General features: G+C 44.9%; 1 protein-coding gene across 8 annotated transcripts in view; it reads right to left on the reverse strand.

Annotated features, from left to right (window-relative positions):
* Positions 1-15,660, reverse strand: part of Rere (arginine-glutamic acid dipeptide repeats) — a 329,883-nt gene that overhangs the window by 76,420 nt on the left and 237,803 nt on the right. For all 8 annotated transcript variants that reach the window (XM_035439391.1, XM_035439389.1, XM_035439396.1 and 5 more), the window contains one exon: positions 7,148-7,246. In XM_035439391.1, the coding sequence (XP_035295282.1) occupies positions 7,148-7,246 (99 nt within the window). The remainder of the gene's footprint in view (positions 1-7,147; positions 7,247-15,660) is intronic.

The following is a 15,660-nucleotide window of genomic DNA, read 5'->3' on the forward strand; positions in this document are numbered from 1 at the left end:
TAGTCAGAATTTCAAGTCAGGCTTGGTCATGCACAGCTGAAAGCCCACATTTCAAAGACTGCTGAGTTCTGAGCCAATGGAAATTACACAGCATGACCAAGTCTCAAAAAAACAAAACATAACAAAGCTCAGAATTCCAGTATTATACAGCCCAGTTTATATGCACACAACTCTAAGCACATAAAATTAAACTACAGTGTTATAAAACATGTATTCACATAAACAAAGATCAATAGGCAGGTTTTAATACTGCTCTAACCACAGGGGAGTGGCATGTATTTAAAAGAATAAAATTAACAGATTCATCTTAAATGACATACAGGGGTGCCATTACCAGCATCATCAGATCATGGAAGACAGAAACAACTGAGAGAACTGTACCTTTCCTAAAATAAACACCTTCTCGTACACTGTGCATTAAGATCTTACCTGAAATCAGTCTAGGCTAGCTCTAGGTGGTAAGAACTCCTTCCTCTGCAGCACTGTCCCCTCCCTGATTTCACCTCCATCCCCGCCCCCCCCCCAGGCTCTTAACTTTGATTCTGCTGTGAATTCCATTTTTCTCTGCTGCCACACAAACAGTAAATAAAACCCACTGTATTTTTGCTCACAAACAGTAAATAAAACTCACTGTATTTTTGCCCCACTAAGCAGCTCTGCCTTGCAGCACATCTGATGAACAATGAAAACAATGTTTTCTCAAGCAGACATTGCCAAAGGTGCATGACAAAGGTGTCTGAAGATGCTGCTGGGGGAAGACCCCACAGTGTTGGATTCTGTAGTCAGGTAATTCCTGTGCCAGCTGCACCACTCGATCCCTGGATTACAAAGACTCAGAGATTAATCTGCTGTGTCATGTCAAATTTGAGGGGGGCTATTAATGTGACTCTGTGATGTACTGAGTTTTAAATGCAAAGAAGGGTTAGATGTTTTCAAGTAAATGAACTTGTGAATGAATCCATACAGATGACCAGTTAAGGTTTGTCTCCACTGTGGATTAACAGTGTTTGGTTAAAAATATCAGTGCTTGGGCTGGAGAGATGGCTCAGTGGTTAAGAGCACTGGTTGTTCTTCCAGAGGTCCTGAGTTTGATTCCCAGCAACCACATGGTGGCTCACAACCATCTGTGTAATGAGATCTGGTGCCCTCTTAAGGCCTGGGTACATGCAGACAGAACACTGTATACATAATAAATAAATAAATCTTAAAAAAAAAAAGAAAAAACAAACCATCAGTGCTCCTTTGTATCTAGGTTGTTCACCTCAACGGATTACAACAAAACTGAAATAAAATATTTAATAGGAAACATAATTCACAATAAAAGCTACAGTTAACCAAAACGAGATGGAAGCACCCTGCTGCAATGCTGTAAACAACAAAACCTTCACCTTGAATGACACCTTTTGATGAAAGACAACTCAACAAGAAAACAATCAAAACACAAATGCAGCCAACAGGACATCGAGCCAAGTGTGAGTGCACAGCTCCATGGAGCGCCCATTCTTATAACCCTGCAAGTCAGGCCAGACTCCATGAGGGAAAGACAGGCCCAGAATTTTAACAAGAACTCAATTAGCATCCCAGGATTTCCATAATCAACAGCTGAATGGTAATGAGGAACACAGCAGCAAGCAGCAGCACAGCCACGCAGAGGCCAGACACGAGCAGACAAAATTAGTGAGCACCAAAAGGGTGACTTCATCTGCTTCGATTGGGTGCAGTTCAGCCTGGGGCCCTTTGTGTTATATTTAAATGTGTTTATCAGGTTTAATTAAAAACCCAATAACCTAGGATTTGTGTACTTTAACACACTGATTTGTTTTTTATTCCCTTCTTTTTTTCTTCCTAATTCCTACCAGTCTGGATGACTTCTTGAGGAGAAATGATGCTCTTAGAATAACGTTATGTGAAATTGGTTAATCTTCAATTTAACCCTCACAGACAGCATCCAGCCATTTACTTTGGCCCATTCTGCAGGACATGGAAAGTATCATGAATTTACTGGGCACTCTGATCTGACTCAGTCCATCGACCCTGAGCTATGCCCTTTGGGGAGCTACCAAGGCGATTCTTGTCAATCCTCTATGAAGGCAGAATTTGTTTGTAGTATCTATCTAGTCCAGGATTTGGTAAAAACTAATTGTGCTGGCTAGTTGGTTTTCTTTCTCTTTTTTTATGCTTATTTTTTGGATTTTTGAGACAGGCCCAACCCAGTGTGGGTGGAGCCATCCCTGGGCAGGTAGTCCTGAGTTCTATAAACAAGCAGGCTGAGCAAGCCATGGGGAATATGTCAGTAAGTAAGCTTCCTTTCTCCTTGGCCCCCAGGTGCCTGCTCTGCCTGAGTTCCTGCCCTGATTTCCTTCAACGATGAACAGTAATGTGGAAGTGTGAGTCAAATAAATCCTTTCTTCCCACGTCACTTTTGGGCCTAGTGTTTCATCACAGCAAATCACCCCTAACTAAGACACAGGTCAGTCAGCCCCATCTTCACTTAGAAGATCATCTCCATGACCTAGGAGAGGGACTGCTGCATGGGATGAAGGCTCCTTACAGTCTACAGAAGGAGTGGCAGCTATGCTGCTGCTGCTGACAGAGATGAAAAAGGCTTTTCCTCAAAAGTCAAAATACACCCCCTGCACAACCCCAAAACATGGTTTCACTATCTGACTATCCTGGAGCTCACTCTGTAGACCAGGCTGGTCTCAAACTCACAGAGATCCACCTGTTTCTGCCTCCTGAGTGCTGGGATTAAAGGTTTATATCACTAAGCCTGGCACCAAAAGTCAAAAAATTTAAGGTCAGTTTGGGGAAGCATGTAAAAGTTCTTACATTGATTCCCAAATATCAACCATTACAAGTTTTAAAATGCTAGAATCAAGACCATGTGCTGTTCCTGCAGAGACAACCACTTCCCACCAGTAGTAGGCACCTACCTCACAACTGCCTGTAACCCCAGCTCCAGGAGAATCCGAGGTGCAGAGTCTCCAAGAGCACTTGTTTGCATTTAATTTTTATTTAAAAATAAATCCAAAACCAAAATCTTTTAAAAACCGGAAAACAGGCTATGAGGAGGTCTGTCATCCTAGCACCTGGGAGAGGAAGGCAGAAGGATCAGGGGTTCAAGACCACCCTCGGAGCCGGGCGATGGTGGTACATGCCTTTAATCCCAGCACTCGGGAGGCAGAGGCAGGCGGATCTCTGTGAGTTCCAGGCCAGCCTGGTCTCCAGAGCAAGTGCCAGGATAGGCTCCAAAGCTACACAGAGAAACCCTGTCTCGAAAAACAAAAAACAAACAAACAAACAAAAAGACCACCCTTGGCTACATGTGGGATCTGAGAGCCTAGCACACACAAGACCCCTCTCAATAAGACAAATCGAACAAAAAGGAGGGGAAACTAGAAGATCAAAAGAGGGAACAACGGTTGCAAAGCAGGCAGAGGACTGAGCTCAGCTTCGAGGTACAGTTAGGGTCTGATATACACCAACGATAGTGACATATTGTTTATGATTTATTAAAGCTGGCCTGAGGATTCAGAAAGCTGAGTCAGCCACAAGCCATAGAAGCCAGGCACACACCTTTAGTCCCAGGACTCAGGATTAAGAGGTAAACAAATATCTGTTAGTTCAAGGCTACGGTGACTACATGACATGGATCCAGTATTAAGAGAAACAGCTCATACAAAGATGATCTCAGAACTTGGTATCACATGCCTTTAATCCCAGTACTAGAGATGTAAGGTATAAAAGATAGGAGCAGGGTCTTCAGTAGTCAGTCTCATGATCCTCTCCAGCCACACTGAGGAGAGGCAGCAGGATCAACCCTTTTAGCCTGAGGTAGTGGTAAGATCTAGAGGCCAGCTGCTTTGCTTTTCTGATCTTCAGGCTAGCTTTAATAAATCATAAATAATATATCACATACCAGTGGCTTCTCAGCCTTCATAACGTTGAGACCCTTTAATACAGTTCATGTTGTGGTGACCCCAACCACAAAATTATTTTTTTGTTTCTTCATAAATATAATTTTGCTACTGTTATGAATTGTAATGTAAATATCTGATATGCAGGGTATCTGATAAGCAACCTCCAAAGGGGTTGTGACCCAGAGGCTGAGAGCCACTGCTCTACACTAACAAGGACTGAAGCTGTATCCCCAGGGAGCAGAGGCTTGCCAAAGAGAGGAAGTGCAGGTCAACTTTCTGGCCCAGCTGGGAAACTCTCACCTCAGAACTCACAACCATATCACGGAGGTCACTTAGGTACATTGGATACTGAGTGTTAGATCAAATTAACATGTTGGAGACAACAAAGTAAAAATGACCAGAATGTTCCAAGTGTATGGAACAATATGAGGAAAAATAAAGGGAGGTAGGCTTATGCAGCTGTCTCAGCTCGGACACATTTGTGTGGCTCATTCCTTTGATTCTCAGGATGAGAAAATGCGGAGAATTCAACAGAAGGGGCCCCATTAACACTGCCAAAGGTAGGCTAAGGTGAACAGGGTCTTGATTGGTCGCCACAGTTGAGCCATTCAGATCTAGATGAATCAGAAGCTTCTTCCAATCACTCTCTCTCATTCACTGTCCAGGTTTGAGGTTTCAGAAAGCAAAGCTTAGTTTTCACTAACAAGGGAACCATTTGATCCCTAAGCTCTGCAAGGGTTGGGTGACTGCCAAAACATTTCTCAAACAAGAAGCAAACATGATAAAAATGAGCCCAAACCAACTTGCGCTTCGACATTATCCCACTCTTGGAATGTTCACCACTTTGGAACCCTGTTTTGTTTTTCAAAATGAAGCTGGATTCTTTCTGATGCCCAAGGCTCCTCATCCCCCACCCTTCTGGCTCAAGATCCTGGAGCAGCAGCAGAGCCAGCACGAGAAGTGCTGCAGGAAAAGGAAACTGGGTTTATTTTAGACAGGAGAGGACTCTGTTACATACTCTAAGAATTCCAGAGGGAACGAAAGGTCATGAGAGAAAGGAGAGGGGAGTCAGTGCTGGATTGCCTGGTGGGAGGTGAACAGTAAGTAGAGGGACGGGACAGCAGTGCAGAAAGCGAGGGAATCCCCAAAAGACAGAGTGACAGAAGGAGAGGAGAGGAGAGGTGCTCCAGGCAGCTGGAATGATGGATGCAGTCATTAGTATGCTTGCACTGGCAGGATGCCCCATGACAGGCCAAAATGGAGGGACATTTCTGAGAGTGTAGTTTACACAGGGGCTCCATCCTGTCCTCCCTCCATCTTCCTCTACAAACGCTTTTGGAGAATTTAGAATCTTACCAGTCAGAACTCTCTCCTTCCTATAAAAACAGGCTTATGGTGGAAAGGGTGTCAGTGTGACTACTCAGAACAACTCCATTTTATGTTTTTTTGCCTTAGCCACCTGAACTTGGAATTCCTTGGCTCTAGCCTTCCTTATGCATGGACCTCACCCTGAAGCCCACTGACTCAGAAAATGTACTTGTGGAGCAAATGACAGCATCTCAAGCACAGTTCAGCAGGCCACACCTGCACTGCCTTAGGGGCCAGCTGCTCCCTCTTCCCTCTCCTTACTGTGTCCCAGCCACAACCTATTTCTTCCACATACCACTCATATTGTCACTCAAGGGCCTAGAATTGTCTTCTCCCTGAATCCTCCAAAACTGCTCCCTTCTCACTCCACAAAGGTCCTCCTGCCCTGGTTATGTGAGGCAGTGTCCCCTCCCCTGTTCCCATCCTCCTCATTCTACCCTGTCTCTTGACACATACTGAGTGAAGATGGTTTCCCTCTTAGAACTCTCAGAAATACCATGGTTTTTCTTTGTTTTTTTGGGGGGATGGGGGGTCAATACAGGGTTTTTCTGTGGCTTTGGAGGTTCTGGAACTCACTCTGTAGATCAGGCTGGCCTCGAACTCACAGCGATCCGCCTGCCTCTGCCTCCCCAGGGCTGGGATTAAAGGCATGCACCACCACTACCCTGCTGAAATATCATGTTCTTAAGAGCACTCCCAGCACAGGACCTGGCACACAGTAGGCCTGGTGTAAATACTGTGTTTGCTTGAGGCCGGGCTGTGGCCTTGGCTGTTAGGGAGCATGCTCTGTAGACGAGGCTGGCCTCCAATCAAAACAGCACTTTCAAACACTTTTCCTTAGCATGCTTTACAACAGAGCTGAGAAACTTTCACCAATTCTTTGTGTTTCAGTCTTATCTGACCTCAAGGGAAATGGCAAGCAGTCACTACCATATTGCAAAAGCACAGGAAGCACTGTGAGCTGTTTACAACAACATTTGGGTTTTGTTGTTGTTGTTCTTGTTTTTCTCAAACAGGGTTTCTCTGTATAACAGTCCTGACTGTCCTCGAACTCACTCTGTAGACCAGGCTGGATCTCAGAGATATCCACCTGTCTCTACCTGCTGGGATTAAAGGCGTGTACCATCACCACCTGGTTCACACAGCACTTTGTAGAAGACACTAGGGAGTGACTTAAGGTCTGTGGGATGGGAATCAGAGGGTCTGCATCTGTGTTTGTGGGCACCTTCCCCTTCCTGTCTTCTTCAGTGTTCAATCAAGTCTATGCTTCCTGCTTTGGAGCAACTGCTTTCAGTAGCTTGAGGACCTCAAAGTAAATTATTCCAGGTTCTGGTTTAAAACAGGGAAGTCTCACACACTGCCCTAAACCAGCCATGTTCTCTGCTAAACTCAGGGAGTGCTTTCATGCCACCCATGGATAAAAACGGTACTAAAGCAAATCAAGTCGTTCTTATGGCGCCTCCCTTGTATGTGCGACACATGACAGGAACCTCTTCCAAATAGCAGAGGGCAATGCACAGTGTCCTGCTCTATTTTATTCCCTTCAGACAGGGTCTCTCACTGAACTTAGAGGAGGCTGGCAGGCAGCAAGCCCAGCCATCTTTCTGTCATTGCTCCCACAACTCTACAGAGTCATAGGTGCACAGAAAGTCAAGCTCAGCTTTAAACAAACAAGAAGGTGCTAGGGAGTTGAACTCAGGTCCTCCTGCTGGAGTAGCAAGGGCTCTTCCCAGACTGGACAGACACCATAAGCAATCTGGCTTCTGAATGAGCCCCTTCCCTGGGGAGCAGGGAGGCCACACACAAGAACCACCCCCCAAAAGGCCCAGAACACAAAGCACACACAGGTCCATGCTCACCACTTCATCCTCTGTCCAGCACTTCTCGATCAGCTTGGGCACAGGCTTCTTTACCAGGCGCTGCAGGGCTTTGCCAGCATCGTAACTGCTTTCATGTAGCTGAGACAACAATGACCTTAGTTAATTAACTGTACCACATAGACATGGAGGTAAATCAATAACTGCAACTCCCATGCCTTTATTTTATGAATATATGTGTATATCTATTTACCTACTTATCTCTAGAGGAATCTATCTATCTATCTATCTATCTATCTATCTATCTATCTATCTATCTATCTATCTATTCATCCACCTACATATTTCCAGAGAAACCTTGGAAGGGCAATATTTTATTGTAACATACTGTCACCAGACCACTGCCCTCCCCGCCTAACCCCATTCCAGTTGTTAGGACTGTCCCTCTATGGTACAGGTGTTGAAGATTTGGCTCCCTGCATGATGTTACAACTTGTCAAGCAACCACACACAGAAACCTCTGAACTTATGGGCAAAATAAACAAACCTTTTATCTTCCTAAGATGATTCAGCTCAGGTATTTGTTACAGTAATAGAAAACTGATCTGCACAGGGAAGGAGACAAATAAAGCAGAGAACATTCTGGCAATAAGAAAAGCATCAAGGTTGGCAGTGGTGGTGCACCCCTTTTATCCCAGCACATGGAGGTAGAGGCAGGTGGATCTCTGTGAGTTCAAGGCCAGCCTGGTGTACAGTGTGTGTCCGGGACACTCAGGACCACCTCGGAAAAACCAAACAACAACAACAAAAACCCACAAAACACCAAAGCTGACATCTGTAGAACACGTCTGGCTTGGTGCTCAGCACGTGTGGGCATTGACTGATCCTATGAGAAAGACACACCCTTATTTAATCTCCTGAGATGAGCACCATTGTCAAGCCATTCCCCAGGAAAGATGCCCACATGAGGTGGAAGCCAAGGCTCAGACCCAGCAATCAAGCCTCATGCTCTTGTTCTTTTCTATTTGCTTGTTCTAGTATTTCCAAACGGGGTTTCTTTGTGTATCATTGGCTGTCCTGGAACTCACTCTATAGACCTGGCTGGCCTTGAACTCACAGAAATCAGCCTACTTCTGCACTCCTAATGCTGGGATTAAAGGTGTGCGCCACTATGCCCAGCTCTTGTTCACCGTTTTGCTCTGTTTCCAGACAAGGTCTCATTCTGTAGCCTAGGCTGGTCTTGAACTCGTTCAGCCTCCCAGGTGCTTTATGACAGTTGTGAGCTACCGCGGCCAGCTATTCTGGTCACATACTTTCCAAAGCAGCCCATGGGTAGACCAGATTCTTTTCTAGTCTTTTTAGTAAAGTACTTAACTAAAAGTAATTAAAAGGGTCCATAGTACAGACTTCCAAAAGACATACTTTTGTAATGGCAGTGGTGATGGAAGAAACTGAGCCTTTAGAGCAGATTCTTTTCCTGTCAAAGTCACACAAGCCCCCCAGTGCAGTGCTGAGCACCGCTGTCCTGCAGAGGCCTTCTGCTGAGGCCTCTATGTCCTCCTCTTATCAGATACTACAGACAGCACTGGGCAGAAGGAGCCTCATGCTTACCTCCCCTGGCTGAAATCTGCCTGTCTCCCCATGGCAGGCCCTCCCACACAGTTTGTACCCCAAGATGACCCTATAGACATGCTTGCTAAACTAAGTGAAAGAATAAAGGTCTTCAATTACGGTCCAGCACAAGTCGAAACTTCAGTTTACCCAGAATTATTAAGCTATTATCATCTAATCTCTGGGGCCGGTCATCTTCCAGACACACAAAAGGAATAGTCAGATGTTCATACTCTGCCTAATACCTAAAACAAGCAGGCATTTTCCAAGTTCTCTAATATAATGAGAGCTTTTTTTTTTTTTTTAAATAATGAAAGCTTTTAATGATTTAACACAGAATGAAACTGAACTGAATTTTAAAAGCACATATTTTAGTGGTAATTTAAAATAAAACTAAGTGATAAAATTGAAACTTCTAATAAAAAGCTCAGGGCAAAAAATTTTAACAGTGACTCTCGTGTATGGGGTAACTCACAAGAGTGAGTCTTGCTGGACTAGGGAGAGCTTTAAGCTACAGCTGGAGAAACAGGGGTGGCTACCAGACATGTGGCTGCTGACTTGTCAGAGAATTTGCAGGTGCCTGCACAAGACCCTAGTTCAGCTGACTCTCTGGTGGGGTGGTGAACAGAGGGAGAGGTTCCCCTGCATACATGCCTCCATGTGGACATGCTTCAGGCCACACTGTCCCCAGAAGCAACCCCGATGGTAGTTTGACGGTCCTGGGCTCTTGGGTTTGGGCTCTCCATGGACACCTGACCCGCTGTCAGCCTACTCTCTTAGGATATCTCCATTCCTGGCTTCTCCCACACTAAGCTCACTCAGTACTTAAGAACCACCACCTATCCTTTCCCCCAAAAAACAAACCTGGAAAGTTACATATGTGAGATTATTTGCCAAAACGATGAACTTTCCTGGAATGAATAAAGCTTTGGTATGGCACTATGCTGCATTGGAATGTGACAGACAGATGGCTGTTCTGCATACCCTCTTAGGAGGGAACCCCAGGGAATCCTGTGAGAGGGACACCACCTTTAAAGAAATCCATCTCAGTTACATGCATGTGTGTCTGAGTGTGCATGCATATAACCGCAGGCTCCTGTGGAAACCATGACCCCATGACCCCTTGGAGCTGGAGTCACAGGTGGTTGAAATATGTCTGACACGGATGCTGGGAATCAAACTCAGGGGCCTGGGGTCTGTGTGGATGTCCAAATCTGTGCTTCCTGTGGCATTGCTTCTTCTTCAGCTGTGCTTAGCCACACATTTCCTGTGCCATTGTCTTTGTTGTTCATAACTTGTCTGCCTCCGAACCTCAAAAGAAGGCCTGGCACAGATGTGCACAAAATGGGTCCACAGGGAGGGGACGGGGTGAGGAGGTCCTGCCCTCCAGGCTTCCCCAGTGTGCTCTGGAGATAGCCTAGCCTGTTATGGAGCTGCATAGGCCACAACCACTTGTGGGATATTAGATATGTACCTTCAGTGAAACACGATTACAGTTGCACGTTCTCCCTCCAGCCGCCAATCTCCCTTTCCACTGTTTGAGTTAACTGCACTCCAGAACTAGAAGTGTTTGGGCGTGGTCACTCTGGAGTGTGATGGGAAACCTCAGACAAGAGAATTTAGGGTTCCCAGCTGTCCTTGGCCGGAAGCTGCCTGAAGCCTTGTCCTAGACTCACTCTGTAGCCCTGGCTGTCCAAGAGCTTGCTACGTAGACCAGACTGGCTTTGAACTCACAGAGATCTGCTTGCCTCTGCCTCTGCCTCTGCCTCTTGAGTGCTGGGATTAAAGGCAGTGGGTGTGTCACCAAGCCTGGCCCTACATCCCCCCTTTTGTTTTTTGAGACAGGGTTTCTTTGTGTAGCTTTGGCTGTCCTGGAACTCACTCTGTAGACCAGGTTGGCCTAGAACTCACAGAGAACCACCTGCCTCTGCCTCCCGAGTGCTGGGATTAAAGGGAACACTTTTAAAAGTTCTGTTTTTAGCTTTCAAAGCAGTGATTGTAAAGGTTGAGCATCAGAGCACCAATACTTACACCAATGACTGACCCATTCAGGAGAAATGAGTGTTTTTTGTCAGATGTGGTGGAAGGTATCTATAACCTAAAGTATTCCTTCCTCTTTCTTCTGTTTAAAACTGTATCACACAGGGCTGGGAAGATGCTCAGCACCTAAGATCATTGGTTGTCTTACAGAGGATGGGTTCAGTTCTCAGCACCGCATGGTGCCTAACACACATTTATTACTCCAGTTCCGGGGAATCCAATACCCTCTTCTGGTGTCCATGGGCACCAAGCACGCACATGGTGTACATATACATACATTCTGGCAAGCACTCATACACTTAAAAATAAATAAATCTTTTAAATTAAATCTTTCTAGTGTTATTTAACATGTAAATTGTATTGCTATACATAAGATGACTTCATGAAAAATTCCAGAAATAAACAATTCATAGATGCCACGTAGCTTTTTTTTTTTTTAAGATTTATTTATTTATTATGTATACAACATTCTGCCTCCATATATGCCTGCACACCAGAAGAGGGCAACATGTCTCATTACAGATGGTTGTGAGCCACCGTGTGGTTGCTGGGAATTGAACTCAGGACCTCTGGAAGAACAGCCAGTTAACCTCCGAGCCATCTCTCCAGCCCTCATGTAGCTTTTTTATGGTATATTGTTATAACTATTCTATTAGTGGTTTATTTTTATTAGTGGTTATTAATCTACTAATATGTTTTATTTAAGTTAAACTTTATCATTCATGTGAATATTTGAGGAAGCACCTGGTGTATGTAGGTAATCCCTTGCATTTCAGTTATCTACTAAGAGTCTTGGAAGCTTTCTCTCACTGGTAAAGGAACAATGGTAGTTTTTAAAGATGTGAAACTACCATCCGTCCTGCCCGAGCTTTCTCAGACCGATTCCTGTCAAGAGGATGTGAGTGACTGTCACATCAGGATGGCATCCCTGCTCCGGGCGCACACCTTCAATCCCAGCAGTCAGAAGGACAGTCAGGACTACACAGAGAAACCTTGGATTAAATGCAATCTTCATGGAAAGAACAGGAACTGTGCATTTTAGAACTACTGGGAAAAAAGGGGGGGGAGCAGGGACCACAAAATAGCACTGTGACTCAATTTTCCTGTCTTGGAAAGCAAGTGAGGGTAGAGGCACCTGCCACCCACTCCCACTAAAGTGGGATGTCACTTAGGGGAACCATGTCTAAATTCATCACCATGGGGCGGGGGGGGGGGGGGGGAGTGCCATGAATTTTTGGTTGTTGTTTTATTTTAGTATTGTTCGTTTGTAGCCAACTAGGATTTAAGGATGGGGACCTGGTAACAAAGCAGGGATTCTTCACGAATCTACCAGCTTTCACATGGCTCCATCATAATTTGCTCTTTCCTATCAAGTGTCCTGTGGGTCCTGGATTGGACAAAGGCTTGACCAAGATGTGTCCTTTCCTTTATTTTTGGCATACCCTTGTCAAAGAACACACATAAACTCTTCCTCTGGGGCCAAGGCACTGAGCAACTCTACATGCTAGTCCCTGAGATGTACGGGGAAAGACAGGTAGGTCTGTACAAGATGTGGCAGAGGACTTTGCTGCTTACAAACACCACCAGTTTCTGGCAACACTTGGTCTGCTTCCACTCTGACAAAAGTAACAGTTCTGTTGAACCACAGAGCATGTCAGAGCATGTTACCAGTACTGTGTTACACAGAGAATGTTACACTGTGTGTGTAAACCGGCGCCTTCCCATAGCTGAACAGGAACCTGCCAAGGACTTCCCCCAGTGCACCTGCAGCTTTGCAAAATAGGCACGGGATCCAAAAGCAGGGTCAAACTCTTTTAAAACAACAAAATTTAAGTATGATTCTTTTGTCCATGGAGACCAGAAGAGGGCATCAGATCCTCTGGAACTGGAGTTAGAGATGGTTGTGAGCTGACATGTGGGTGCTGGGAAAAGAACCCGGGTCTTCTGCCAAGAGTTAAGTGTCCTTAATTTTGGAGCCATCTCAGCAGCCCGTAGGGTCCTACTCTTGATACCAGGGCTATGCTGAACTATGGAGTGGACATTTCCACTTGTCAAACAGGCGCATTGCCAGCCCTCAGCTTGTTGTGAAACAGTGGGGAGCTTCACATGAGACACAAAGCATCAGGATCCCACGAGATTTAAAATAGTGTGAAACCCTACAGTGGTTTCCTCGCTGGCAGTGACAGTTTAGATGCATGGCTCACACTGCTCAGGGCTCACTACAGCCCCTGGCCCTTCCTGATTAGCAGTGAGGAAGATCATGCCACAAGAAGAAAAACACATTTCTGCATAATTGCCTAAGTTAAATGTGCTTCTCTTACTCTGCCCGACAAATCATCTCTTGCTTATTACTTTCTATAATTTAATATATATAAGTGCTTTACTGGCAAGCCTCTCACAAGAATAAATAATACTTAATGAGTGCCTACAGTTTAATTAACTCATGAGTGAACTTCTCATGGACTGCCACAGACATTCAATTACCCCCTCCCTCAAAGCTGCCATGCATACAATCTTGTCCTGAGCCTCAACAATTCTTAAATGTCAGCCACTCTGTATGTTGGACACAGAGGTGAGAGAATCAGTCTTCATGCCCGGCTATAAAGTATGTTATTTTGTGGAGCAAGGCTGAGGTCTTAATTTAAATAAGACTGAAAATGTGCACAATGTCAGAGCACCTCATTTACATTACAGCAATCATTAAACATCTCTGGGGCTCTGGCTGCCTCATTAGCATAAACTCGAGTATTACCACAAGGTTTCCAGTTTCTGCTCTGGCTTCTCATAGGAGCTGCCATTTCTGTCTGCATGGTGCTGCAAATAAATTTTCCCTTTGGCATGGCTCAGCTGTCAGGCACCTCTGTTCTATAATGAACCCATGAATTACATCGCCCTGCTCTGACATCTCTGGTCTCACACATCAAAATATTGTTCTTCAATTGTAATTTATAACTTAATTTAAATGTCCCTTTTCCCGTGACCTTTTTAGATCAAATGGCAGTGCATCTGGCAGTTTCTACTAGACCAAAGCACCTTTTACAATTACAGCCATTAGAGTAACTGTGCGGAAGCCTCTCCAAGGCAGACTGCTTTCAAGCCCAACATTTAATAAGTGTGGTCTAATAAGAACAACGTAAGTTTAGAGTCTTCTGCTATCCAAAATATGCTATATACACAGCGAGAAACTGCCAAGGTAACTCAGAAGGGAGAAGGAGGACATGGACCTTATAATCTGTGTGTCAGTGTACATGTGGAGGTCAGAGTCAGTGTTCTCCTTCTCCTGGGTGGGTCTAAGGGGTCAAACTCAGGTTGGAAGGTTTGGCAGTGGTCAGTTACCTTCAAGCTTTCTCACCAGCCTGTCTCATGTACTTTACTGGTAATATAAAAAAGACCTTGTCAAAAATCTGTCAAAGACATTCTCCCTAAACATATAAACAGATTTCATTTAGAACTCCAACATCAGTAACCAAGTACTGAGCACAAAATATGACACCCAAATAACATATAAAATATACACATGTCAAAAAGCTACAATTAAAATATAAGCACCTGACCTGCCAGGTGTGGTGGTGCACAACTGTGAACCCAGCACTTGGGAGGTAGAGGCAGGTGGAGCTCTGTGAGTTCAAGGCCAGCCTGGTCTACAGAGTGAGACCTGTCTTAAAAACAAACAAACAAACAAACAAAAAACCAAAAACACAGAAAAAAACAACAGCCAAGCCAAGCACGGTGGCACACCTTTAATCCCAATATTCAGGAGGCAAAGACTGGCAGATCTCTGTAAGTCTGAGGCCATCCTGATCTACAAAGTGTTCCAGGACAGCCAGGGCTGTTACACAGAGAAACCCTATCTTGGAAACAACAGCAAAACAAAACCAAAACCAAAATAAACAAACAAAACTACAAGCATATGATTCAATTTGTTTGGTCACTGGCCCATCAAATATTGCTATCTAGGTACCACTGCAGCTAAATTTGTCTAAATATACTCATGGGAGCAAAGAAACAAGGGCAAAAATACAGAATTTAACTGCTTAGAAAAGACTTGAGGGAAAGATATTGTTAATTTTTTACAAGAAACAGAGTCCTAGGACAGCCCTCCTCCTGTCATGTTTTGAAGTTAAATCAATGCCCTATGCACACTAGGCCAGAGTTCTATAACCGTTACACAGGTCTTCCCCTACCCCAAATCACTTTCTAAAACAACAAGCCCTTGCAGTTACACAGAAGAGTGGCAGGGCACTGCATATTGTGGCCAGCACTACTTTTAGTGGCCACTGGCTTGCGGCATGCCACTCTGATGAAGGCCAACAGTGCAGGATTTAACATAAATCTACATTCCAGGAAGAAGTCTGTGCCACAGTCCCAAAGACTACAGTGATCAACTTGGAGCAACTTGGGACAATCTGGTGGCCACGATAGGCACAAGATCCTTCACCTGCAGGGACACAGCAAACATACCCCTCCCTTTTCTGGATCTGGATCTTGGAGCTAAGGGTGGGTAAAGGGAAGCAGGCAATCAGCAGAGAAAAGATCTAGAAAACCAGGAAATAAAATAAATGCTGGCCTAAGAACACCGAGTGACTCCAGAGTAAGCTTTGAAAATCTAGTCAGTGCAGCTCGACTAACCCTGCCTGTCCTTAATGATCAGCAACAACCAAACAAAGCACACATTCTGGGGAGGAGGCAAAAACAAGCATCAATACATACAGGCAACATCTCCGGGCTCACTTCTGAGTCACAACTCCTCCCTAAGCACTACTGTGTCTGGAAGCAAGCCGCTCACCCTCTCTCACTAAGGGGGTCTCTGAGAACTCTGTAGACTCACAGGAAGAAGAGGCGGAGCCAGCATTAAGAGTCCAAGAGCAAGCTTTAAAGGCAACATTCCAACAGAGGCTAGGCAA

Source organism: Cricetulus griseus, chromosome 2 (genome assembly GCF_003668045.3).
Source record: "Cricetulus griseus strain 17A/GY chromosome 2, alternate assembly CriGri-PICRH-1.0, whole genome shotgun sequence".
Taxonomy (NCBI): domain Eukaryota; kingdom Metazoa; phylum Chordata; class Mammalia; order Rodentia; family Cricetidae; genus Cricetulus; species Cricetulus griseus.